Consider the following 26,531-nt stretch of genomic DNA (forward strand, 5'->3'; position numbering starts at 1 on the left):
AATCCAGCAGGTAAAGCCTGAGACCTTTTCTTGTGAGGCATTTAGATACTGTATGTCGTGGCCTGTTAGTAACTGGTAGAGGTATAATGCTCAGTGGTAATTAAAGCCTATACACCTAAAACAAATCATTTTACCAATACTACCTGTAGCAAAAATATCCTGGTTTCAAATCCTCAGAATGTTTATATATCTGGACTATATTTGAGTCAGTTGGACACAAAAAGCAATTTGAAGATTAAAATATTATGTGACTTAGCCGCATCATAAGACCCAACTTTCATGTTGGAATGGAATTAAAAGCAATGAAACCAATACAGGCACATTAACAATGGTGCTGAAGGACTGAATATGAAATAAATCATTGAGTGAAGCTGAATCCTTATGATGCAGTTCAGATCTCAGGACTATTTGTTGCATCAGATGTGGTAAGACTTTTACTTTCGAATTTAAATCATTTTGGAATCCCATGATAATACATGTACATGGAAATTACATTTTATTCAAGATATTCTGACATGCATTTTGATATTAGTATCTATATAAGATATAATAAGACATCAATAATGATATTTATTGTTTTGATTGTTTGTATTCAAAGGTTGTGTGCTTTAAATACAGACAGAGTTTGTCTTTCAGAGACTGACCAAATACAAACCTTTAAAAGCCTCTCAACCACCCCAAGACAAAATACTATAAATAATATTCATATTAATACTAACCGTCAAGTGAAAAGCAGAAAAAAATAAGATATTACATTTTGCCTGGAATGTCGTACTGATCCCTCCGACTTTCTCTCCAACACAGATCTCTGCCTCTCACACAATCACTTCCCCCCCTTCAGTAAGTTCTGCTTTCAGGGCGCCTTTTTAATTTAACAGCACTGAATAGACGGTCGTCTCTTTACACTGAAGTGTGACTGAAGTGTGTGTGCAGCTTGTTGGGGTCCGCATTCCTCCCTCTGGAGCTGACAAGTGTGTGTGTGTGTGTGTGTGTGTGTGTGTGTGTGTGAGAGAGACACGTCTGCTTTCACAGAAGCGACTGCTTTTCAAGCCTGTGGCCTTGGCTGCAGCTTTAGACACACACAAGGTTTCAAATCACTCCTGTTATTTAAATATCTCTCTCTCTCTCTCTAGCTTATTCTGTTATTTGTGGAACTACCTCCATTTTATTACGTAAACAAACACACGCAGGTATGATTAGAGGATCGCACACTCAAACTGTGGTGGCGTTCTGTCTCTTATTTGTTCGCTCATGATCCCCCACTCTCCCTCTCCTGTGTTGGTCTCCACTTCTGTCGCTTTGTCGCTTGAACACACACACACACACGCACACATGCACACACACACACACACACACACACACACACACACACACACACACACTTAATCAACTTGTATTGGCCCTATACATCTTTACACTTTCACCATGGCAACTGACAGAGAGAGGCAACGACAGCATTGGCTGTTTTCAGACGTTTATAATGACACTGGCCTTGTCACAACAATATGGAAGAGCGAGAGAGAGAGACAGAGAGAGAGAGAGAGAGAGAGAGAGAGTGAGAGACAGAGAGAGAGAGAGTGAGAGACAGATAGAGAGGCTCGAGCCTGTAAGAACAAAGAGCTGTAAATCATATGTGTGAATGTACGTTTTTGGGGTCCGGGAGCGTCTTTGAAAAGTTATGGCTCTGGAGCCGTACACACATCCAGTGTGGCTCACAGCTTCACATCTGGCTTTAGACACTTTATTGTACGCAAAATCAGCTTGACTTCTCCTCAACACCACAATCAGGAAAAGAAACACGAGTCATCTGTTCACTGAAACATCCATTCATCTTCTGTGTATCCGACTGTCTTCTCTCCGACAGTGGAAAGATCGTAGGTCTCAGAAATATCCCATAAAAAATGTGTTGGTGGGAAAACAGAAACATGCCAGTGAACATTGAGTCCAATGATTCATGATACTGTGTGTTGTGTGAAAGTGGTTGCTCACAGTGATGAACCATATACAATTAATCCATTTTAGTACCTTTGTAAATATTACAGTTGTTTAGCAGACACTTTTACCCAAAGCAACTTACAATACAGATTCTGTCATATTTCTACACTGTAGGCACAGCTACAATTTTGGGGTCGAGTGTCTTGCTCAAGGACACATCATCGACATGCGACTAGCGGAGCCGGGGATCGAACCGTCGATCCTCTGATTGAAGGACGGCCCTGCTCTCCACTTAGCCACCGTCGCCCAGAATCTAAGTTGACAATCAGTGGAAGGAACTGTCCAACGAGTGCAGGGCTCAAGACATAAAGATCCACTTCAATGTATCTTACAATGGATTTAAACAGACTTGGTGAGGTAAGGAAATATCATGGTTTGAGTTTAAAATAACCACTTTGTTAAGGTTAGCAGACCTTTGTCATCATAGTAGAGTAACCAATATGTGGTTAAAGGTAGGCAAACCCTGGCCATGCTTTAAAAAATACATTGACTGTTGGTTAGAAAAAGGACAAGGTTGATATATTGGTGTTTAAATCTCAGATATCAATGTCTATGTGTGGGTTTGACTAGAAAACTTAAAACCTCATACATGAAAAAAAGTAAAATTTGAAAATCCATAAGAAGACCAATGAGTTTAAGTGGAAAATAAAGAAAGAAACAATACACTGAATAATCATAGGTAAGGTAAAACTTTCTTCCAATAGCAGATTACTAAGATTATTTAGAAAAAACTCACTGTACTGTATCTCAGATGTACCATTGATATAGGACAACAACAACAGTGCCAACTACCTGTACATTTTTGGTTTTAATATCAAACCTGATCAATAAATGACACTCCTAGGTGAGGAGTCATTCGTCACAGAACAACTGATTCAGCACCTTGAGGATCTGGCAACTACTGTAGGTTGGAAAACTGGAAATACAGCGTGAAACTCATAAATCTCTTTCTCCCAGGGGGTCTTAGTATACTGCAGCTGCTCACCACACCCAAAAACAACAACCTCATATAACGCACTCCTCAGAAACACTCCATCTGAAGCAATATTTATTTGGCATTTGTTGTTTTCAAATCACAATTTTATCGCCTAAACAAAACCAGAAAACATTGATAAATGGCTCATTACTAAAGCAGCGGTTATGAGAGTTCCTGTTGTCAAACCTTGAACATATGTTTTCTACATGTGATCCAGTTGGTTTTTAAACAGCTCAGGGAACTCAAGCAGACATAAATCAACATGGCTGCAATTTATCCGATTATAATACATTTTTCACCACAGTGAATTAGCCTGTAGCAACTGGCAGCAACTGTCACGTCAATACATAAACACACACACAAGCTTACATAATGTATACGGCAGGACTATGTCCTGTGTGTGTGTGTGTGTGTGTGTGTGTGTGTGTGTGTGTTTTCTAGGAGTTTGTATTGCACAAATCAGAGGTGCTAAAAAGCAGATGTATGAGGGAGCCACTGGGCTAATTTCAGCACCAGGCCAAAATACACACACGCACACACACGCACGAGCGCACACACACACACATACATGAAAGAGAATTATTCAGAGTGCACCTCTATTTAATTTTTTTCTCTCTGCTTATTAAACTTTGATTTGATTTGTCTTGAAGCGGCATCCATTGTTTAATTAACAGTCTCCATTTTTAATGCTCATTGTGCTGATGAAAGATAATGATAATGAGAGAGTGAGTGTGTGTGTGTGTGTGTGTGTGTTTACAGTAAATAAGTGCATGCCTCATAAAGTTTGTGCATATGCTGTATGTGTGAGTGCAGCCTCTCTGCGTGTGCGCTCCGTGTTAATAAGTCAAGGTGTTAGCATTAGCTCGCGGGCTGTGCAGGATGCTACAGGGATAGCAGCGCCGCTCTGCTTCCTCTCCCATGTTGTCAGGCCTGAGGCTTCCTCACTTTAACTAACTTTATCCGTCGCCAAACACACACTCTCTCACTCATTGTTCTTGCGCTCTCCCCCAACTCCACTTTAATCTCATGCTCTCATTTTCAAACTTTTCTTTCTTGAAAAACTTTCCTTAGATTTCTCTACTATTATTTGGAGGCAGACACCGGGATAGCAGCCTGCGGCAGCAGGACACGTTTAGTTTGGTGGTTTGAGTCCACATGGCCAAACAAAATAACCAAGAAGTATAACACTTTTCCCCAATTCTCTTTCTTAACTCAAATTTGGTGCAATTTGGACACACACAACACGTTCAATATCAATAAACTTTGAAGAAACAAGTGATTGGTGCTCTGTGTAGCAGCGGAGCTTCAGGGCTCTGGATTCTGGATTTTCTAATGTTACAACCGGACTCTTCACTTCGCTGAAATCAACACGAGCAGATAGCCAACTGGAAACAGAATTAAACCAAAGTGTATTTCACAAGCGTTTCTGACTGAGAGGAAGCCGCGACGCGGCTGTGTTTTTCCCCTGTGAGTAAGACTCTATGTCCCTGTAGGACTTATTACTAACTTATAACACTAGCGTTACTACCAGCAAAATACCTACGTTAATTAAATCCAAGCTCTACTTCATAATCGTATCATGTCAAAGCAAGTGACTAATATACCTTATTCGTGAAGTGTATTTCAGTGGTATCAGAAGTGGGCCTACTCAAAACTTTTTTCGGAAGTAAAACTATTAACTATTAATAGAAAAACTATTAATACCGCATTGTAAAATTACTGCAATCAAATGTTTACTTTCAGTGAATAGTGGAAGGGAGGCATTATCAGCTAAATGTACTTGAATTTACTTAATTTATGTTCAAGACGGAGCTTTCAATCCCAATATGATGCTGGATAGTTCAATGAAAAATAATGAATCATATTTTAATTGTTATATTTTGTGAGCCAAATCTGAATCTGCAACGTAACCAGTAACATTTCTCTGTCAGGTAAATGTAGTACTACAACTAAGTAGAAATACACAGTAAGTAGTAGACAGTTGAGTTGCATATTGTGCCTTTTTAATTTGCTGTTCAATCTCTTTTGACTCGTCTCTCCTTTAATCATGAATGTAAGTAATCTCCTCTAATCATCTCTGCTTGGTTGGTCTAGTTTGTTTAATCAATACCCGCCCAACTGAACTGCAGCTGGTTTATCAGTAAAGCTTCCAACAAATATCAAATATCCCTCCTTCAACCACTCCTTCACGTTCCCTCTTCTTTCTGTGTGTGGGTCTGTCATGTTCGTTTTCTCTCAGTTCTATGGTTTGCATGTCTCCGTGTGCATTTGTGCCAGCTGTGTGTGGATCTATTCCCAAATGTGTCATCAGTGTTTTCAGGCTGTTTGATTTGACTTTCTCTCGCTCTCTTTCTTCTCTTTTTTTCAAAACTTTTGGTGTTTGTTTTACACTATTTCTGTCACCCGCTCTTAAACTTCATTAATCATTAATGTTCAGTTTCTCTGTTCCTCCTCTGCCTCTTTTTTTTATCTTTCCTCTCACCACTTCTCTCTATATAAGAGACGTTTTCCTTCTTCTCTTCCTGTACTTCTCCACTCTCTGCCTCTCTTTTAATCAGGTTTTTCTCCTCCATATTAATTCTGCCTCATTATATTCACCTGACTAAGGAAATGTGGAAAGTTGGCCTGCAGTCAGGCTCTTACTCTCGGTCTCAGGTGGATGAGCACTCATTATGCATTCCCAAATATCTGTTTAACCCAGTTAGAGCATTGGCACACACCTACGCAGATACGGCTGCATTACAATTATTCCATTTTTCTGTGTGTCTCTAAGTCAGCTGGCTTCTTTCACCTTCTGCTCTCACATTTTCTCTTTCACATCCAATGTCCAGAATGTGCACTTATTATAACCATTTTCCCGGCACAGAGGCGAGCACGGGCACAATGTACCCTGGATGACTTCAGTGTAAAATCGTTCTTGGCTGTGCTACTTGGCCAGTTTATCTAATGTGTTCATTGGCAAAGTCAAAACATGATGAGATGAAAGAGATTAGCAAACGTGCCAGTTGCTCCAAACCTTAAATATCTGTCGTTAACATTAAAAGCATTTTGTGATCACAGTGAATCCCATGATTTTATATGAATCAATGAATTGTTTAGTAGATATTGTGAAAAATGTGGATCAAACCATATTCTTCAAATTGTAACCAATTAAAAACTATGATGAATCTTAAATTCATAATAAAATGAGATTCTGATGGAATGAGCATTTTCAGCCTTCATATTAATCATCAAAACCATTAATTTATTATTAGAAATGTTGTGATTTTTTTCCCAACTCCAGGACAACTTGTATTATTACCAGGCGGCACCTCTGGGTCTGAAAAGTGAAGCCAATGCACAAGTGCCTTTAACCTTTATTCTTTCTAATGGCCTGCAGGGGATAACCGCTCTGGTTGCACAAAGAAGTTCTCCTCCCTTGATTCATTACCTAAACATTGTAAACATCAGTTTATGGTCTCAATTGCTACTACAGCGTTGTCCGGTCTGGGAGTTGTCAGTGTTTATGTTGTGCCCGCTTCCTCAAGGACAGCAATCTTCAACCTTGTCTACAACACCAGCATCGTCTCTCTGTTCACTCACCAGGTTCGCAGACACAGGTGTGCCGCTCCCATTGGTCGGAACAGCGGCTGTGGGAGGGGCAAGGAGACGAGACACAGGGGTTGCCAACGTTACAGCCGGTCTCCACTTTGACAGATCTTGAGGGCCGAGGCAGGGGAGGGGAGTCAGGCCGCACACCCAACCGAACGCCCTGTTGACAGAGAGAGAGAGGTCAGTGTTCAGAGAGAAATATTGGCAGCTTCATTCAAACTCATATCTTTGCACAATTTCCATCTCTTATGTACCAATATTTCCAGCTTCTCCCCACCCATCCATCAATCAACATCAACAATTCACTTCATCCATCCTCACCTGTATGCATCCTTTTATCCCGTTTTGAACCTCTCCTGAGCCCAACACTCCTCCCACATGCAGATGTTTCACCTTCAAACCATGAATCTCATTTCCCACTATCACTGTTCCCTAATGGGGAGAGAGAGAGAGAGAGAGAGTGAGAGAGAGAGAGAGAGAGAGAGAGAGAGAGAGAGAGAGAGACATCAGGGGAGAGCAAGGGCAAAGATTATTATTATTAATAGCTGTATGCAAACTCAGCATTGAGTTACCATTTGAATACCATTACCTTACAAGGTGTTATCTTTCTGATATGAAAATATGAAGACAGTCAATAAAACTGAAAAACTGAAAACTGAAAAAAGATTAAAATGCTTAACAGAAAACATTATCGACTGTCTTTTTTTTATCGCCAACTGGAAGTCATGATTCTTCTATATTTTCATTTACCTCTAGACCTCTGAGTAGTTGTGTTTTAATGAGGCTTATGTCAGTTGAAGGGAGGAGAGGGGAACTGCAGAGTGAATGATTGACTTAATGAAATAAAAGAATACAATAACATGCAGCCGTTGTGGAGAGGGTCAATACTCGGCTGATAAAACAGACAGTGTTGTGAAGTGACGTTGACAGGCAACAACCATTAAAAAATAATCAATGAGGCCCATTTCTAACTGTTTCTGCCACGGTGGAAGACGCTAAAATAGAGGGTGAGATCTGGATGATAATAGCTGCACACATGCCAAAAGCTCTCAAAGGTAATTACCGTTTAATTGGCAGCGGCAATGTTTATTAATTTCATATTTAAGTGTTTTCTGCACCATTTACTCGGTGCATCACTTGATGCACTTTGAAGAATAGCTTGGTGAACTACAATAAAAAAGATGAAAGGCAGAATTCGTTGGCAGATAATTTAAGAATCAAATCAACATGAAAACAGAACATGTCGCTTTACGTTAACAAAGCCGAAGATGACAACAGTACAGAGTGCGTTTGCTTTTCTGTGTGCATGCTACCGTCACATATGCACAACCCTCACATAAACTGTCAGGATCCCTGTCAGACCAGACACCTCCCATGGCCACACAGCTGCAGCCACTCCAGCCGATTACCTCCTGCAGGCTGACACACCAGACTCAGGTCCCACTAACGCTTCCCCTGGCACTATATAAACTCTGGTCCTGCAGTCTGGGGTTGTCAGGTCGTACCGTCTTTCACCCACTTCAACCTCGTTGCATCTTCTGCCTCGAGCTCCTGTGTCCGGCGGTCCGGGAATCCCCCATGCCCTCCTTTGTGTTTACGGACTACACACTGCCAATCTGCCTAATCTCTGGTGTCGAGCCACGGGACATCACACCGTCAAGCTGCCAGCCCTCCGGTGTCGAGCCACGGGACTTACACCGTCGATCTGCCTACTCTCTGGTGTCGGACCACGGGCTCCACACCTTCCTGTCTTCTCTTTATTCAGGCTAAATAAAACCTGTTTATATCAACTTCTGTCTCCTGTGGTCTTGCGATTGGGTCCTAACCCATGAACTCCTGTGACAGAACGACCTGACCATAATGGACCCAGCAACCACAGGAGCAGCTACGCTGTACAGACGTAACAGTCTGCTGGAGGAGATGAGAAGCTTCGCGTCTGAAGTTTCCCGTCTTGGCTGTTTCGTGCAGGAACTAGCTTGGACAATCAAGTTTCCACCAGTTCCAGCACCCGCACTATTCCCTCCAGTCCTCGCTCCGCCGGTCCGGGAATTCCCTGTGCTGTCTCCAGAGTCCTATGACGGAACACTGGGGAAGTGCCAGGGCTTCCTGTTGCTATGCCAACGGGTATTTGACCATCAGCCTCAGACTTTTGCTTCGGACACGGGTGCTCCGGCGGACGTAGTAAAGCAGATATGATGAAAACCTTGTTATTCATTTAAATCTGTGCTTGCAGGGCAAATTAGACTTCTAATAGCATTTACAGTGTTTTAATACTTTTTAAGGCTAAAAAAAAACCTATTCCTCTTTAGTTGTTGGAACATTCAGTCTGTCCTGCAAACCTTCCCTTCAAGGGTTGCGTCATGTCCATTACCTGATAGAGTCCAAAGTCGAGCCGTAGCGTCGCGACGTAGCGCGTCTCACGGCCGCTGCGGACGTCTCGCAGCTCCAGTTGGAGATCGTGCCACTGGCCATCTGCAACCTGAACCTGATCCAACCGCAAACGCACCGGTCTGGTCGAACCACGGGTCACCGAGAACACCAACTGACCATTTATCACCTGAGGGCATTCGCACGCGCACACACACACACACACACACAAAGTCAAAAACCAGAGGAGAAGACGGAGAGTGTAGAAACTAACTGAAACAATACCTGCTAGGTAGGTGAGAGGTGACTGTGTGTGTGTGAAATCGAAATCCAGCATCTTCGCTGCACTCCTGCCAAGATGCTGCTAATTCAATACTGTCTCAGGATGTAGAAATGTAGTAAATGTAAACTGCACATAATTTCAGGGATTATACCAGCTGTTTAGCATGTTGTCTTATGTAGAGGATGATAATGTGGTATCAAGACAGTAAATAGAGCCACAATAACCATGAGACATAAGTATAATTCCCATAATCAATGTGACCGTTGCTAACACATTTAGCAGCCCACGCAGCATTATACATCATGTACCGCCTGGTGAGATTTGCCTTCAAATGCGTAGCATTGATTTAAATCACAATATCAAATTGTTTATGGGACAAAAGTGGAAGATACTGCTGCCATTTGTGTTTTAGCATAAATGCAGCTAAACCTTTTGGAGCTTTTGGCAACGGTAAAAGGAAAAGAAACACTTATGTTTATCCTCTTAAGCAGAGCCAGAAAGTAAAAAACACCAGCCAGAAACAGAGAGACAGGTACTGGCAACAATCTCCTGTGCTGCAGGAATAAACAGGTTTATGGGAAATGTGGTCTTGCTTTCTGAAACTCCATTGAGCCTGGAGTGACTTGAAAGTCAACAATTATGTCAGCCATGGTCTCGTTTGTTAAAATGAAACCAACACAGTTATCATTTCAGGGATATATGTCAATGTTCAAATACGTTCTAGTACAGACAATAACGGAAATGGACGACAGTCAGTGTGTGTGTGTGTGTGTGTGTGGTGTGTGTTTGTGTGTGTGCGCACACCTGGAATAGCAGACTGGTGTACTGGCCCGCCTGAGCCTGCAGCAGCGTCCCCTCTCGCGCTCTGGTCCTGAACACCAGGCCGAGGTACCAGGGCGTCGAGATGGTCACGTCGTTCTTCAGGTCCCACCAGAGAGCGCTGTTACCCAGAAAGCGATGGGGGTGTGGCATCACTGGCGAGGAGGGTGAGAGGAAGACGGTGAATAAAAAGTTAAAAAGTACTGGAATGCTCAGAACAGCCTCAAGATGGATGTCACTGTTCCCGGGACTGAATAATCTCAATAAAGCATTCATGTGCAGTAAAAGTAGGCAACGGGACAAGACGTTGGTATTGGAAGCGATCTGGTTCCGTTTGTGGACCGAGTAGTACTGCCCAATCACGCTTAAGTAGGCTTTGGCTGCATGCAGGTAAACAGTCCGGAGAGCAAAGGAGGGGGGACTCATTGGTCGAGATAAAATCTAGTAACCCTCCAGCTATCGTCCGATGATGATTTTGCTTTTTATTTGTTTAGAATTAGCTTGTAAACTGGCAAGTTGTGAAATAATCCGGTTGTACACGATATCTCTCGACTCCAACTCCATTCTCGTACCTCAAATTGCTAATTGAACTGTAAACAATTGATCGTCGCACGGAGGAGCAAGTCTTGGCTCGGATATCCGGTGGCTTGTTAGGTGGCATTCTAAATCTCTCTCCCCCCTCATTTCCTGTCTCTCTGACTGTCTACTCTCTACTATAAAATCAAGGCATAAAAATGCCCAAAAATTGAAAGAAGGGCATAAAATAAGTCTCATAACTTTGAACATTTGAGATCACAAAAATACAACCTTATACAGGAAATAAAGCCAGATATTCAGCTAACCATGCTAAGTGTAGTAACTATTTGAGCTGCAGTTTCCAGGAAATAGTCAAAATTAAAGGGAATCATCCATTTCACCTTGTCCTTCAGAGGTTGACACTCACCCAACCATCAATCCATCCATCCTTGCATGAACATGCATTTTTACTCACACACTAACTTCACTCATATACTCTAAAAGCCTACAGCTGTGATAGCTCAGCACGAAATGAGGAATAAATCCTGGGACAGAGAGAACAAATGTTGAAGTGCACACTGAGGCATTAAACTGAATGAATGGGTGACATAGCATTTCTGAAGCTAAACTACTGAAAGGTAAATACCAAGAGGCGAGTTTAATGGTTTAACCTTATTTTAACATCAGTCAATTACTCACTAATTAATGTGGCGTTAGTATAATTACTGCTGACAAATAAAGGCCACTGAAGGTCAGACAGAAACTGGCAATTATCTCTCACTTGTTATTGATAATTATACCAAATGGGGCACTGTTGCTGGTTGACATTGGTTTAAAATGCAACATGAGTGAAAATAAACCCATGTAGCCTCTCACCGTGGCTGCAGTCCTTCCCTCCGTACCCGAGGGGACAGTCGCAGGAGAAAGTCTCCCAGCTCACCCTGCAGGTTCCTCCGTTCTGACAGGGGTTGGACTTACAGAAGGGAAGCTTGGCGCTGCAGCCTATGAGGGGCAACAGAGACAATACATAAGCGATCAAGTTCCCAAAAATAAATCACAATAATGTGCCTGTCAGCAAATGTATTAAAAACAAAAACATTAACGGCTATCAATAAATCAAACACAATTACACTTTTGTGTTAACTGCTAGCCTGAAGAGATGCTTCAATTATAATGATTTGGATACATTTATTTAAAAAATGAAACAAGGGCCAGATGGCATTTGTGGACGTTATGAATATGTCATTGCTCGTGCTTTTTTAGAGGGGCATGCTTAGCAGTGCTGACCGGGGAGAGTGCCATTGTTAGCGATAAATCCCGCCAAGTCCAGCGGCTTGTTGTCAATGTGCAGCTCCTTCATACAGCCGATAAACTCCCTGGCGCCAAATGGGAAGTTGTCTGGTACGTTGGGAACTCCGCCCAGAAACAATGGACCAGTCAGGTCCAGAGACCTGAGAGAGGAGAGATTAAAGAGGAAGAGGAGTAAATAAGGTGGAGAGGAAAGGGGAATCAGGAAGGAATGGTGGATTATCCCTCAAGGATGGAGGTGACGGCAGGGGAGGGATGACGGAAGGGAGAAAAAACATGAAAAGAGGGTATGAGCGAGGGAAAGGGATTAAAAAGAAACCAGAGATTAAATGTGTCATCAGAGGTAGATGACAAAAGGAATGACAATCAGAGAATAACACTTGATGTTGAGGAGAAATGAGATGACAATGATGTTGTTGAGGGTAAAAGTGGGAACAGCAGGGGATGAGAGAAACTGAAAAGATGAAAAAGAAAAGGGGAGGCGGTGATCTAACAGGAGCTTAAATATAAGATACAGCAAACATCAGGAGAGAAGAGGTAGAGGTGTATGACAAGGCAGGGGGAGAAAGGAGACAGGAGCCAGCAAAGGAGGTAGAAAAGGGAGGGGGGGTGGATGTTAGGGGACGTCAACAACCACCAAAGTCGCAGGCATAAAAAGGAGACGAAAAACAGCGGAGACAGCCGGGGTGGCAGATGAACAAAAAAGAGATTAAGTGTGAGTAACAGCAAATATCAAGAGAGATAAAGCGTAAAGGGTTGATGACAAGACAGATGGAAGACTGGTGGAGGAAAAGAAACGGGGGTAATGTAAAGAGGACGATGGAGGGGAGAGCAAATAACACTTAAGGGACTGCATGAGCTGGAAAAAAATGGAGACATTTCACAGTTGTTTGAAACAGTTCAAACAACTGTTTCAAACAACTGTTTGAAACAGTTGTTTTGTCCTTTTGACAGTTGTTTTGTCCTTTTGAGAGCGTTATGCTTTCGAGCTGAGTTTTTTTTTTTTTTTTCAATAACTGCAGGGAAATATGAGCGAACCCAGAGAGACAAAAGGCGCCGGAGTCAAACAAACATGAGATTAAGTGCGAAGTTACAGCAAATATCAACAGAGAGCGTCATTAGAGGAGGATGTGGAGACAGTGTAAGACAAGGGCGAGCTGTTAATGGAGAAGGAGCAGAGAAAGAGTGTCGAAGCGTTAGGCTTTGGCCTCCTTCTTTGATCCGTCTTCTCTTCTCTCAGCTTCACTTAGCGCTGACAGAACACAGCTAACTTGATTACGGCTTACAGAGGCAAGGCCAGACATCAGCGCTGTGACAGGCTGCTTTATTGAGTGCATGTGTGAATAACGCAGTTGTTGGCGACGTACACGTAGACGTTCAGTTGGGTAGACGCGCATTACAAGTAGACTAGGACACTTTGACAAGGTCAAAAAAGAAGAGGACACTTAAAAAGCAACGGAGCGGATTTAAAACTGTCAAGTAGAATGTTTTGGTCGTCCAAAACAGAGTGGGTACGAGGCGGAGAAGGAGTGAGACGAGCAGGGACTGATGAGAAGGAATGAACATTAGCACTACACAGGACGAGCCGACGAGTAACAAGACCATCGGAGATATGCAGACAGACATGACAGCGTATGAATAAGTCAAACAAGTCTCATTAAACCCTCAGGTCCCCATAGTGTTCTCCTACAGTCACCTCGTCACCCCGATCTGACAAAAAAACTAAAATCCTTTCCAAAAGCAACAGTCGCCGTGGAGTTTTTAGCAGGAGTTTAACAGGTCAGACTGGTCAAACCTGCATTAAACTGTGACATTCCGAATCTGTGAAGCTGAGTGTTTAAAACTAGTTTTTAAGAGAATTGGCCACATGAACACTGACAGTTTGATCAGATCTTTCTCTTTGTTCCATGTCAATATTTATTCATTATTACGCAATAGCAAGCAACTGATTCCCAAGATGACACAATATATGTATAATAGACATATATTATGTCATCTTGGGTAGAGCTCATCGTGAGATCTACACGAGGAGCTACTTAGTCCTTCCAAGACAGAGGAATAAATGATCAATAGTACATAGTTATGGAAATGTGAGATTGAGTGAATACAAATGTACGTCTAAAAATGTATTTGACCTTTTTACAATAAATTGTTTCATTTATTTTTTAACATTTAAATGTATTGTATTTTTACAAGGAAAAAAAGGTAAATAATGAAACTAATATTTTATATTAAAATACATACCAAAGGGACATAAGGTATCATAAGATATTAAAGGTAAGTTTCTAAATGCAATAAATGCCCATATACAAACTATAATGACACTACACCAACTTGTTTTACAATGCCGTGTGCACATCTTCAATTGTTTGTAAATGGGAAACCTGTCGACAATTAGTTTCAAATGATCCAAGCATTCTGATTGGCTGACAGGATTTGTCATCAAAGCCCACATTTCTTAATATAGTAATGCTTCCACTAATCACTCAACATTATCTACCTTTTAATACCTATAATCTAGCAGCCTACGTACCAACACCTGCCAGCTGGCCGGCGTGCTGCTACACACACACACACACACACACACACACTGACCACCTTTATTGGTTTTCTACTTAGCGGAAACCGCCTTTGAATGTCTGCTAAGCCTCCGATCAGTCACAGATGATGTTTAATGAAAGTTGTCTTTGCAAAGAAGCTGGCACATCCTGTGCAAACACCACCCACAGCTCAGGGTCAGTGACTATTCAGAGTCAGTCAGTTGCTTTGCTGCAAGTAGGAGATGGAAGAACTTAGCTGAATATTTCATCATTATTTCATGAATGTCAAACATGAGACAGTGGAATTTAATTATATGATGAATTCTACACAAAGTGCTATGATAGCTATGACACACAAGATTGTGCTATCCTACAGATATACATATATGTATATTACACAGTATAACACTGCCTTTGATTTCTTAAATGATGGAAAGTCAATGTTCTAATGTCATTATAAAGGAAGCATATACAGTATATGCATGTTACATTTTACACAGTAATGTGTTTTGAATATTCTGTCGACTACGAACAACTCGTCCTACTGGCTACATTAGGTGAATTGAATATCATTTTCCTAATGAACAGGTAATATGGCCAATGCACCAATATCTGAAACAATGCCATATATTTATTATATTCACACGCAGTAGATCCTGCAGATTATTTAATATGTCGTAACTAGTATTGTTCACTCTTGCATTTATACTGTATTCCAGGATCTACAGTGTGTACATGCTGCAGGTCATATTTGACGTTTGACATTTCCAAGACATGCTCTGACTGCAACTGTAAATGGATTATTTTAGGACCAGATACATTGATATAATTTTTGAGGCATGACCTTATTGTTGGGGGTCATCTTTCGGATGCCTTCAAGTCAACAAATTTAAAGAAACAGCTAGTTTGAATACAGAAACAAAAAGACGGAGAGCTGAAAAAAAATAAAATAAATAAACTCACTTCTTGCTGCTGGTCTGTTTGCCCTGCGCTGCACAGCTGTAATTTCCGAGCTGTGTACCAAAGCGAAGCGACAACGCCGTGTCACAGTCGTCAATGCTCACAACAGCGATCTTCTCATCTGACGGACCCTGGGCCTCGCCACTCATGCTGCGCTTGGGCTGAACACACACACACACACACACACACACACACACGCACAAGATTGAAAACAGAGACCAAGACAACCGACAACATGCAAGAAAAACTGCATCATTGGCTAAATCTACAGTTTATGTCACTGCAGTCATACACTACAATATAACAGTTAAAACACATCAGACTGTATTCAGTGTCTACACTGCTACTGTACAGCGTGTTAGAAGGAAAAGGGAAAAACTTGAGTTAGTCAGAGGAGAAACAACAGACACTGTGTTTGGGTGGGAAAATAATGGAGTAAAAGTAGACAGACACATTCACTCTTCACCTACTGTCTGCTGGTGAATGAAAGAAAGACAGAGGAAGGAACAGAGGAAGGAAGGGGAAACAGAGGAAGAAGAAAAGTGTATGTGCACCCTGACACACACTCATACTCACATAGCGTGTAGCTGGCTGAGGAAAATTAAAGAACATGAATAAAATTAAAGGAGATGTGCGGCGAATGTGCATGAATGAAATGGTGAAAAAGCAAACGCCCTCATAACAGCGTCCACACACAAACGCTTCATTTCACTTCAAAGTGCTTTTGTCGGCACGAAGGCTGAGAAACTATTCTGCCGACGCATCAGGAGTACAGCACAAATAACCATCAGTAAAATGTTAAGATGTAAACGCACCTTGTTGTAGTAGTGTATGTGAACAGTATGCCAGTTGCCATCGCTCACACCGCCAGGCAGGAAGGGACTCACCTGAGTGGACGATTCACCTGAAGGCAGACAGATGAAGTTTGTGTCGAAACATCAGCAGGTAGTAAAAATACATAGGTACAGGACGAATTATTACTAGATCATTATCCTAATCAACTTGTTGCTTTAGTTTACTTCCTGTTATTTGTTTTTACATGCCTCTGTTCATAAAACACTGTACATTAACTGTTACAACATACAATATTATGCTAATCTCTCTTCTATATCCTTTCATTCCCAGCTGTACATGTGCATGTACCAAAGATATACACAATATATGTAACTCTAATATGTTGTTCATTCTGTACACATCTATTGCACTTCTGCCCATCCTCCTCTGCTGCTCTCCGTCAGGTTTCTCCTTCATTTCTCCCAGTAAAAGGGTTTTCAGACACAGGATGTCGTATGTAGTACAGATTGAGGGATCAGCGTCACTTGCTATGATAAACATAATTATTAAAAAAAAACATGTTAAATGGTGGTGGTGGTTCTCCATGTCTGCAGTGTGTAAAATACCTCACATCACAGTGAGTCATAGTAGGGTTTTCTCACCACACCAAATTTGACTTTGTCTGGAATTTACTGCTTGTCTGACCCCCAATACTGTGTAAAACCTCCATATTTAACTATAATCTGTATCCTAATCTCATCATGATTCTAATCCTACACTTTAATAAGTCCCTTAATGACCTTTGAGAACAAAACTACATCTCTCTTTCCCCGTGGGAATATACAATGCTTATAAATAGGGAAACACTAGATTACAAAAGCACACTCGCACATAAAGATATTTAGTACCTGTGGAATATTTGAGCACCACTTGTCCTTCTTGGATCTCCAAGGCCATGAAGTCGTGTTTCTCATTGAAGCGTCCGTTATAGAAGAGAAGACCACTGTTCTCCAGGGTGGCAAAACTAGACAATGCACACACACAGAAACCCACGTCCATAATACGTTTATTAATGAATATAGTGTGCGTGCAATGTATGAGTATCATTATATTTCTACGGTATATTTGACATGTTTGTATCCTGAAAATATACAGTTCAAATAAATCAAGTAATTCTGTATGACACATTCATACATTTTCAGATGAGACTCTGGCTTGGTTAATGCAACGCTTGTCCTGAAACTGTCCGCCATACAACACCTAATTTCACAAGGCAAAACAAAAACAACTCCTGCAAGCCTCCTCATACACTTAGAATGGGAGACTGAATAGTATTCAAACTGTTCTACAGTTTTAAACCATGTTGCTGCAGAATCCATTCCCTCCAGCTGCTCCGTCTATTTTCCATAGCAAGGCCAAGGGGACGTGCTGAGGCCAAGGCTGCCATGTCAACCCGTCATGATCAAAAGAACTGTTTTTTTTTTGTTTTTTTGGATACTACAGCACTGATAACAAATCTTCCCTCCTGGTAACAAGATGCAGAAAGATTCCCACTGCAAAAAAAAATTCCACTGATTTCATCTTAAAATGTTTTCAAAATAAATGTCTTACTGGTGGCTTATACTCAAGTTCTTGAACAACAACATTACTTTCTCCTTATTCTTACTTATTAACTACATTGCACATCCTTGGCTTGAACATCCACCAGAGATCACTGTGACTGTAACGATAGATGCGCTTACTGCAATACAAATGTACCGCGGAGAAGAACATGTAAACAAATAAACCCAGGGTTATTCAATAGCGGACATGTGTCCTGTTTGCATAGCTCTGCTGCAATTCCAACAGCACCATGGCATGGTCCTATCGTATAGCGTGCAGATGTACTGTCTTCAAGCCGGCAGAAATCATTTAAAAATAGAGTAACCTGACCTGAGTAAATGGAGGCTGTGAGTGGAGTCAGTGAAGTAAAGATGCAGAAAGGATGAAGGCATAAATAAAAGGCATATTTGTTGTTTGTGAAATTGATTATTTAAAAGACCAAAGAACTGCATTTAATGAAAAGAACAAATACCATATATTTACTATATGATGACTGTTTCTCTTCAAAGCAATAAACCTCATGAAGGGATATCATACAGGCATTACATTTTTTATTTCTCCAATTATTTCAGCTCAGCAGCTACTGACAACTTCAAACATAGCTGCAGCACCCTCATTCACGCATTCTCCCCCACCTGATTGGCAAACATTATAACTTTGCAGTAAGGACACATATCTATACTGTCACGGCCCAAACAGAGCCATCTTACCCATCGTACTTTCTGAAGAAGAGTTACTACAAAAACGTCAGAAGCAGCTTTTGGGTGAACAATAAGAGAAAGGAAGTATTTTTGCAGGGGTGAAATAAAATGCTGTGGGAGAAACAGAGTGACGTGAATAATGTTTGAGTTCTGTTTAGAACCTGATGTGAAAATCAGGCCGAGGAGTGAAGCTGGCAGCAACTGACGTCAGTGGAAGACGACTCACAGACTGAGTATCTACTGTACGGCTGGACACTCCTGAATCAGTTCCCATCAGATAACTTTGCCCGACAACAATAGGAATAAGATCAACGATTTCACTCAAACGGGAAATTCTATGTGGTGCCTCAGAGCAAGGCACTGAAATTATAGTTGCTGCTGTAGACTAAGGTTGAAGCTCAATGTGTTTGACTGACGGAGCAGGACACGGTTAAAATAGACCATTTCTATAGTACCTGTTCAACAACAGCCTTGTCCTTAATTGGAAAATTAATTGGAAAAAAGAACATTACTTTCTTCACAGTTTGGGAATTTTAACTAAACTGCCAACATTGCAAAAATTTAAGAAAAATAAAAAATGCTCATAAAGTAACATCACACTTTATTGCTTGACTTACCATCACTGCCCAACTGGTGGTCATAAATAAATGAAACAATTCCCCTGCAGTGCCGTTAAGCCCCAACAATGCACAGAACCTCATTTGGCAATAACATCATGACCAGGCTCATAGCAACCAGTCTATGGTGGGAGGCATCATCAGCCTAGCAACAACCCCATGGGCAATGTCACCTTAGCAACAATCATTAGACGACATCACCTGTGGAAACCAACCCATAACCCTGGCTGACCACTCTTACAGACCACTTCAGATCTCCCATAGACAACCACTTATGTGTTGAGAGGCGGAGGAGCAGCAGGGAAACGATGGTGGTGGGCGAGCAGGACAAAGACTAAAGGACCTCAAGTGAGAGACGATCACTGACTTCTGAGGAAACATGTTGATGCTCACAAAATTTACCAACTGGTGGCTAGGTAGTGCACCAAGTTTAAAAAACATGCATGCACCACGTGTCTCACTCACGTGTCTCTACAGGTTACATGTAGGTCAGCACTCTCAGATGATCAAATGCTCTGAGAATGTTAAAAGCCTTGACAAAAGGTCTGAGAGCAAACTGCCAGAATTGTACAAATCAATCCCTTCAATTATGTATTTTAATTGGAAAAAGCTGCAGCCAATTTTTGGTCTAAATTGGTAACTGGGAGATTATTTTTCTTGAAAACCTGAGAGCCCTGAGCCCTTCGCAGAAAGAGCACAGGGTCACCAGAAATGCAGCATTTGCCTTTAGAGCCTTTGCTGAAACCGAAGAGACTGAAAGAGGAGTGCACAGGGGTGATAAGATGTAAGATAAGAAGGAGAAGGCAAAGGAGATGCTACTGAAACCAGCAAATTGATGGATGAAAGAGGAGAGAGAGGAGAAACCGCACTTCTTACTGGAGAGGGAAGTGGAGCCAGCAGAGAGAGAAGCCATGAATAATAAGATCGATGGCGGAGATGAAATAAATAGATTAAAGCAACGAGAAGAGAGACTCCGTGAGAGGAAGATAACTGAGAACCAAAGAGGAATCGTTATGGATCTCTGTCTGAGTGCAGCCGGATGGCGAGAGATGGAAGCTGAAAGAAAGGAAGCAAGGAAGATAGCAACAAAACAACAAATACCGATCCACTCAATCTACTCACGTTAACGAGATGGACAGGTGAAATCTCTGTCTGAGGCCCCGGAACATGGCGAAGGACTTTGGCGGGAAGGACCGGGCAGTGACTGTGCAGTATGGACGCTCGTAGCCTCCTGCGGGACACTCGCAGCGGAATCCACCGCCTGAAAGCTCCCGACACGTCCCTCCGTTTCGGCACAAACCCGGCACGCACCTGCCCTGCCGCCGGTCAAACTCACACCGGTCACCTGGGGATTCACAGTGAAAATAACTTATTGTGTCGTCCTGGGTTGAACCTCAGCGGGAATTGCAACAACACTGAAAAGTAAAGTTTCACACACATTTCAAAAACCACATGGTTTCATCACAGTCGTAGGATATGATGCAACAGATTACCGTACGGATACACGTATGGATATCACATTTCCAGCATCCTTTATTGTATCAACGTAAAAGGATTTACAATTTTCCCATCAGTGTCTGGACAGCTTTTGCCATTGCGTTGCTTTTTCCAGTGAGACTTCAGGTAATTAGCTTTCATAAGCTCTGACCTCACTTCACTTATTGGCGGTCCATCACTACAAACATGTGCAACCGAGCACTGTTCAACCCCTCAGTGCTTTACTTTAAATCTCACTCAAGATCCCGAGGTGTACACGCTGAATTTGAATTATGGTTGAGCTAAAATATTGCCGTGTTTTTAATGCTTGATTCATTACGCTACAAGCATGACATACTTTTAGTTAACTTAGAAGAAGTGTATACCGTATCACACGTATATGGGGAAAACATTTTTGTCTTCCCTGATACAACGTATTAAGTTATTTTGAGTGTTTTTCATGAGGGTTAAAACTCTCTTCTTTATCAAGGCATTTCATTTCTCCAATCTCTTGCATTGCTTACTCGGAAAACACTGCCACTGCCAAACTAAAACTTCAGCCATGTACCGATCTACATGTCTACATGACTCCCATAACCCTAATCTCTCCATCGTGGCTGAATATTATGAAATCAAGAAAAGTTCAAAACTCTATCCTAAACCAACCAACACAGCGTAGACCTACTTTCAGACGTAAGGCTGATAACTGCTGTGCTAGCTCAAGTGAAGTTAGCTCGACAACAGCTGAGCTTAATTGTGTTAACTGCTGAATTTATATGATAATTGAGTCAAACCCTGAAAGAACCCAAAAAGAAGACCCTCAAGGAAAAGGAGCTATTCAATTTGTTCCCAAAGAGCATTGTGAAATAGGCAATGCACACCTACAAACAAACAGCAGGGAAGTGGACCATGTCTTTTCAGTTGTTTTGAAATGGAGGCTATACATTCAGTAATGCAATCAGCTATCCACCAGACCTCTACAGGTTGTGTCGCGTGACTTGAGAGAAGGATACTTAACACGAGGGCCTTGGAATTGCCCCAATCTATAAAGCTGTGGTTCTCTCTCCGTGTCAACAGCTTAACAGAGCGCTGCTGGCTTTTCTTTCAGGCAGTCAACTGCCGTGGCCGTGATGCTCTAGATGTAAATGAGTGCTTGATTAAACGGTGGAAGCAGCAGGGTGCTGATTCCTGAGGAGCAGGAGTAAGAGCAGCAGCTATAGAGGACTAACCTTTACCGTCCCTCAAACGAACACAGAATATAAACTACAACTAAATTAGAGCTGAAAAAAAATACTCATTGTACAGTATTTGAAAGTGTGTGTATGCAGGAAAGGGGGGGGGGGGGGGTATTTCCCTGCCGACTGTGATTCTAAAAAAATAAAACAACACAAACAAATCTACAGACGAGAATAAACACAGATTTGGCTGCCAGTCAAACAAGCACCAGTCTGTAGTGTCTCGAGAGGCAGAAACACCCACGCAACACACACAAATACACACACATGTACACACAATCGAAAGGTATGTAGGAGTAGACGTTCGCTCTTTCCCTTTTGGTTCTCACCTTTCCTCGAGCATATTTGGACACACACAATGTCTGACATTTAGCAGCTGCACACATGAACACCCACACACCCAGCGCCCGCCACATAAACAGAGCAGACAGGGTCTGAAAGTAGCCTAAAGACAGATGGCTCCTTAAGAGCCCAGTGTAGAACCTGCTGGCACACTCACACACATAAGCACAACAGTAAAATAACAAATAAACAAGCCAAAATGCACACACATTAATAATAGATGCAATACAGAGTTTTTCTTTCTTTAAACAAAGACAAACGCATATTCAGTCTTCCTCTCATATTTCCCTTCTTCTTCTTCTTCTTCTTCTTTCTCTTTCTCACACACACACACACACACACACACACAGATCATTGCCCGAACCCTCGAGGCTGTCGGGGTTTTTTATCATGTAGCTGTCTCTGTTGGCACTTTGTTTGTGCTGCATTTAGCTGCCAAAATACCCACGGGCAGGGTCCTCACATCCTAATAGCCACACACACACACACACACATTTGTACGAGTCACACATGCAGATGACAAACAGTACTGCTGTTGTAAGTCAATAGAAGCCTTCACCTTTCCTCATGTTCGTTTGTACACAAATATAATCTGACGTACACAAGACGCAGACACACACGGACAATCTCTCTCACACAGACAAAACACAGCCACAAACACACATACACACATTCACCTGAGGGCAAGTCATGACCACACACATATAAATGCACGAGTCATCCACACACACAGGGAAAAGCTCACACTGATGCTGACTATCTGTGACACATACAACACAAACTGAACCCCACGGTACGATGCATCAAGCGGTGAAACATTTAGAGCTTGTAGCTTGTATCAGCTTGAATCAAAAGGTATAAACTACTTGGATTACCGTCCGTCTCTCCTCCTCCGTGTCAGAGATGCAAACTGACAAAACTGAAAGTGATCAGCTTTGAAGACAGCGAGCAAGGGAAGCTCTTTTTCATTAGTGTACTCACTGTTCAGCGCTCACAAGCGTGTCACTGCACAAAATCTTTACTGGCTGATTGCTCGGTGCTTTCATTTTATGTGCTTGAGCAGCATTATTGTCCTGATCAATGTTATTGTTTTTCTCCTGCCCTTTACATCAATCAGTTGTTCACTTTGTAACAGTTTATTCATTTGTCAATCTTGCTCTTCACCACTCCATTTCACCACGTCCACCGGGCAGCTGATATCTGCCAGACATCGGCTGACAGACATACGCTTTCACACCACTAAATCACCCCGAGGACACACATACACACCCGGTCACACACCCGGTCACACACCCAGCTCAGCTAACAATAGCCCAAGGACATTGAAATGATCACATCTGTCCTTGTTTAGCTTTCTCTCATCCTCCCACATTAAACATATACCTTAATGTAAATGCACACAACAGGGAACCAATTAAATAGGGAAACACACGTATATGCACTCTTAACACGGCGCAATTTCCCTGCCTTTGTCTGTTGCGCCTACTCATCCGTACAGACCCTCTCATTAATATTAAAATAAATAAATAGACATTAATGCTCATGAATTATGCGTGTGGTGAGACTTAAACACACGTTGCTTCATTATGCAGGCCCGGTTGCGCACAGGTTGACAGACTGGCAGGAAATAAATTTCAGAGACAGACAGAAAAAGAAAGAAACACGATATTTGCACAGAGACGGCTTCAAAAACGGCAGAGAAAAAAACATACGTGCAGTAATTAGAAGAAATAGAGCAGAGCAGACTTGATCTCAGACTGACTCAACGATGAGAAGGTGTCCACTTCACCGAGGCACTTAAGACTGATCAGCAGTGATAGGAAACATACACACACACACACACACACACACACACACACACACACACACACACAGAAAACTTCTGACTATTTCTGTTCGCACTTGTACTTGTTGAAAAGGAGACTGCTCTTTCCATTCACCCCTCCATCCATCCTGCCTTTTCTAACCCCCCGACTTCTCTATATAAAAGGCTCCACACTTTACTGTTCCTATATCTCCTTCCTCTCCTTCCATATCATTCTTTCTTTTCATCCAGTCTTCATCTTGTATGAGCGGCTTAATGCATTCACACCACCCCTTCATTCTCGCGGATGTTTTATTCATCAAAGCCAGTATTCTTCAACTCCCCCCGCCCCCCGGCATCTTAGTTCGCTCCGCCCAACCCACCCCCCCCCCCCCCCCTCCTCCACCCCAACACATGGGAGATCCCTAGAGGCCACTCCACTCGCAGTTGCTTCCCTCTTTTCCTTCCTCGCTAGGTCTCGCTCCCGTTTTTTTTTTTTCGTCTACACCCCCACTAGAAAAAGTGCCTTTAAGGGCTCTACTGATTTAGAGTTTAATGTATTTGATTCTGGAGTAGATTACAGCTTTAAATGCTGCTGAATTGCACCAAAAACTCAATCTATTCATTTGAGCGTGATGCAGTGAATGGATTTCTATTAGTTAGTTCTTTACTTATTAACTTTTATTTGAACTTTTTATACCGCCTCCCTCATACACAGTCTCTCTCCTCCTCTTTCTTCGCTGACTTTTCACCACTCTTCTTCCTTCTGGCGTCTTTGATATGTTTTTCAATGCTATTTGCTTGTCCGTGCCACTTTGTTTCAACTTTTTCTTTCAGTTGGTTCCTTTTCTTCTTCTCCCTCCTCTCCACTCCTCTCCCACTGCAGCCCTTTTATTTGACTCCTCTTTTGGTTATTTTCTCTTTCCAGTTTAGTCTCTTTCTAGTTTTTGCATTCTGTCATGTATTTCAACACATTTTTCTAGTCCCTTGCGTTCCTCTGTCCTATCCCCTCTCTGCTCAGTTTCCTTTCTGTATAGCTGTTTCATTTTTGCTTCTCTTCCATACAAGTCTCTTTTTTAGCCTCATAGACTCTCAACCCTGTTTTCCCTTCTGCTCTCTCTTTCCCAATTCTTGATGTGCTCTTTACCCCATTTTACACTTTCCTCTGCCTCGACCTCCCTCACAATCCTCTTTTGCTTCTTTTGTAGTCGTTTTCAAAAGATCGGATCTTAGATATTGATAAGAATTCACCATTTGATTATTTTTAGCCCTGCAGCCTTTCTTTCTTTCTCTCTTTATTCTTTTGCCACTCGTTGTATTTCCTCGCTCTCATTTTATATTCCTATTTTTCAACTACAAATTTTTTCTCGCTTTAAATTCCAAACTTGGAATGTCCAATTTCAACCAAAGCTCATCTTGCATGTAAATCTCAACAAAGTGCAAATCAGAAATCTAAACATTTTCTTTTAGCATCAAACATTTAGCAGTCATGTGAAGGAAAGTCTGAAAACACTCCACAGATTATCTGCCATCATTATGACCGTCATCAGGGTCCACAAAGGGATATTCTACTTCCAATATGCAAAAGTATTGCTTTCTTAGTTGCGCCTGATGGAACAAAAAGATTGGGCAATATACTCAAACTCTTTTTGTAATTTTACAATTTTCTAGAAAATACTTAATATTGGCCATAAATAAACTATTAATTGGTTAATATACTTCACAGTCTTCCTGATCTAAGCTACCCTCATTGTTTATTATCTTTCAGGAGGAGAAGAGTCTCCTTTCTTAAATCCTGCCTGGCTATTGGTTAAAAGAGTTTCTGTGTGTCTGCACTTGATTCCTCCTGCTAAACAGTAAATGTGCCTTCAGAATCATTCCTTTCATGATCATAAATACTACTGTTATCTTAAGTAACATGTATGCCATTTATAATTCCACTACAGCAAAAATGAGGCTGCAGCTCATGTTTCGGGAACACATCTCTAATACAGTGCTCACTCAAAGTATTGCATTGCATTACTCTTCAAAGACTGTGTGTATGCATAAGTATCCACTGCGGCCAATGTACCACAAGTACACTGATATTACAGGCACAGCATTTCACATGACATGCATATCTCCCATAAACACGCCAGAGGGGTCTGAGGTAACGTTCTGTAACTTTTCTCCCAAAAACTAATTTAGTCTCCTCCCTCCTTCCTCTCACACTGTTTGATGCACTGATCCCGCTCAACTCAGCAAGTCATGTCCTGAAGTGTATTTTTTCATATAGCATGCACATTTCCAAATCACGTCTATTATGTATGTCTCTAATTCCTCATATTTGTTCCTCCTACACAATCTGAGCTCATTCTAAACCTTAAAATCGAAGCTGTCTTGCTCTGACTGCACCACTCGCTTTTTGTTTTTTCTCCACAAAGTAATTTACTCTCCTTGCGTGTCCTGCATGCTTGCTCTCTCTATCTCTCTCTCTCTCTCACACACACACACACACACGCACATTGACAAACACCACCACATCCCTGTTTTTTAATTTCCCCAAAGTAATTTAGTCTATTTCTGTTTTACTACTACTCACACACACACACACACACACACACACACACACACACACACACACAC

General features: G+C 41.8%; 1 protein-coding gene across 2 annotated transcripts in view; it reads right to left on the reverse strand.

The window, feature by feature from the left end:
* celsr3 (cadherin, EGF LAG seven-pass G-type receptor 3) overlaps positions 1-26,531 on the reverse strand; it is a 96,753-nt gene that overhangs the window by 36,930 nt on the left and 33,292 nt on the right. The window contains exons 4-14 of one of the 2 annotated variants that reach the window (XM_031845410.1): positions 20,172-20,394; positions 17,038-17,153; positions 16,171-16,259; positions 15,932-15,946; positions 15,359-15,516; positions 11,835-11,998; positions 11,424-11,549; positions 10,017-10,186; positions 8,934-9,119; positions 6,884-6,994; positions 6,554-6,722 (exon numbers count right to left, since the gene is read on the reverse strand). In XM_031845410.1, the coding sequence (XP_031701270.1) occupies positions 6,554-6,722; positions 6,884-6,994; positions 8,934-9,119; positions 10,017-10,186; positions 11,424-11,549; positions 11,835-11,998; positions 15,359-15,516; positions 15,932-15,946; positions 16,171-16,259; positions 17,038-17,153; positions 20,172-20,394 (1,527 nt within the window). The remainder of the gene's footprint in view (positions 1-6,553; positions 6,723-6,883; positions 6,995-8,933; positions 9,120-10,016; positions 10,187-11,423; positions 11,550-11,834; positions 11,999-15,358; positions 15,517-15,931; positions 15,947-16,170; positions 16,260-17,037; positions 17,154-20,171; positions 20,395-26,531) is intronic. The other variant, XM_031845411.1, reaches the window with a different exon arrangement.

This window comes from Anarrhichthys ocellatus, unplaced genomic scaffold (assembly GCF_004355925.1).
Source record: "Anarrhichthys ocellatus isolate YVR2014 unplaced genomic scaffold, GSC_Weel_1.0 scaffold5, whole genome shotgun sequence".
NCBI lineage: Eukaryota > Metazoa > Chordata > Actinopteri > Perciformes > Anarhichadidae > Anarrhichthys > Anarrhichthys ocellatus.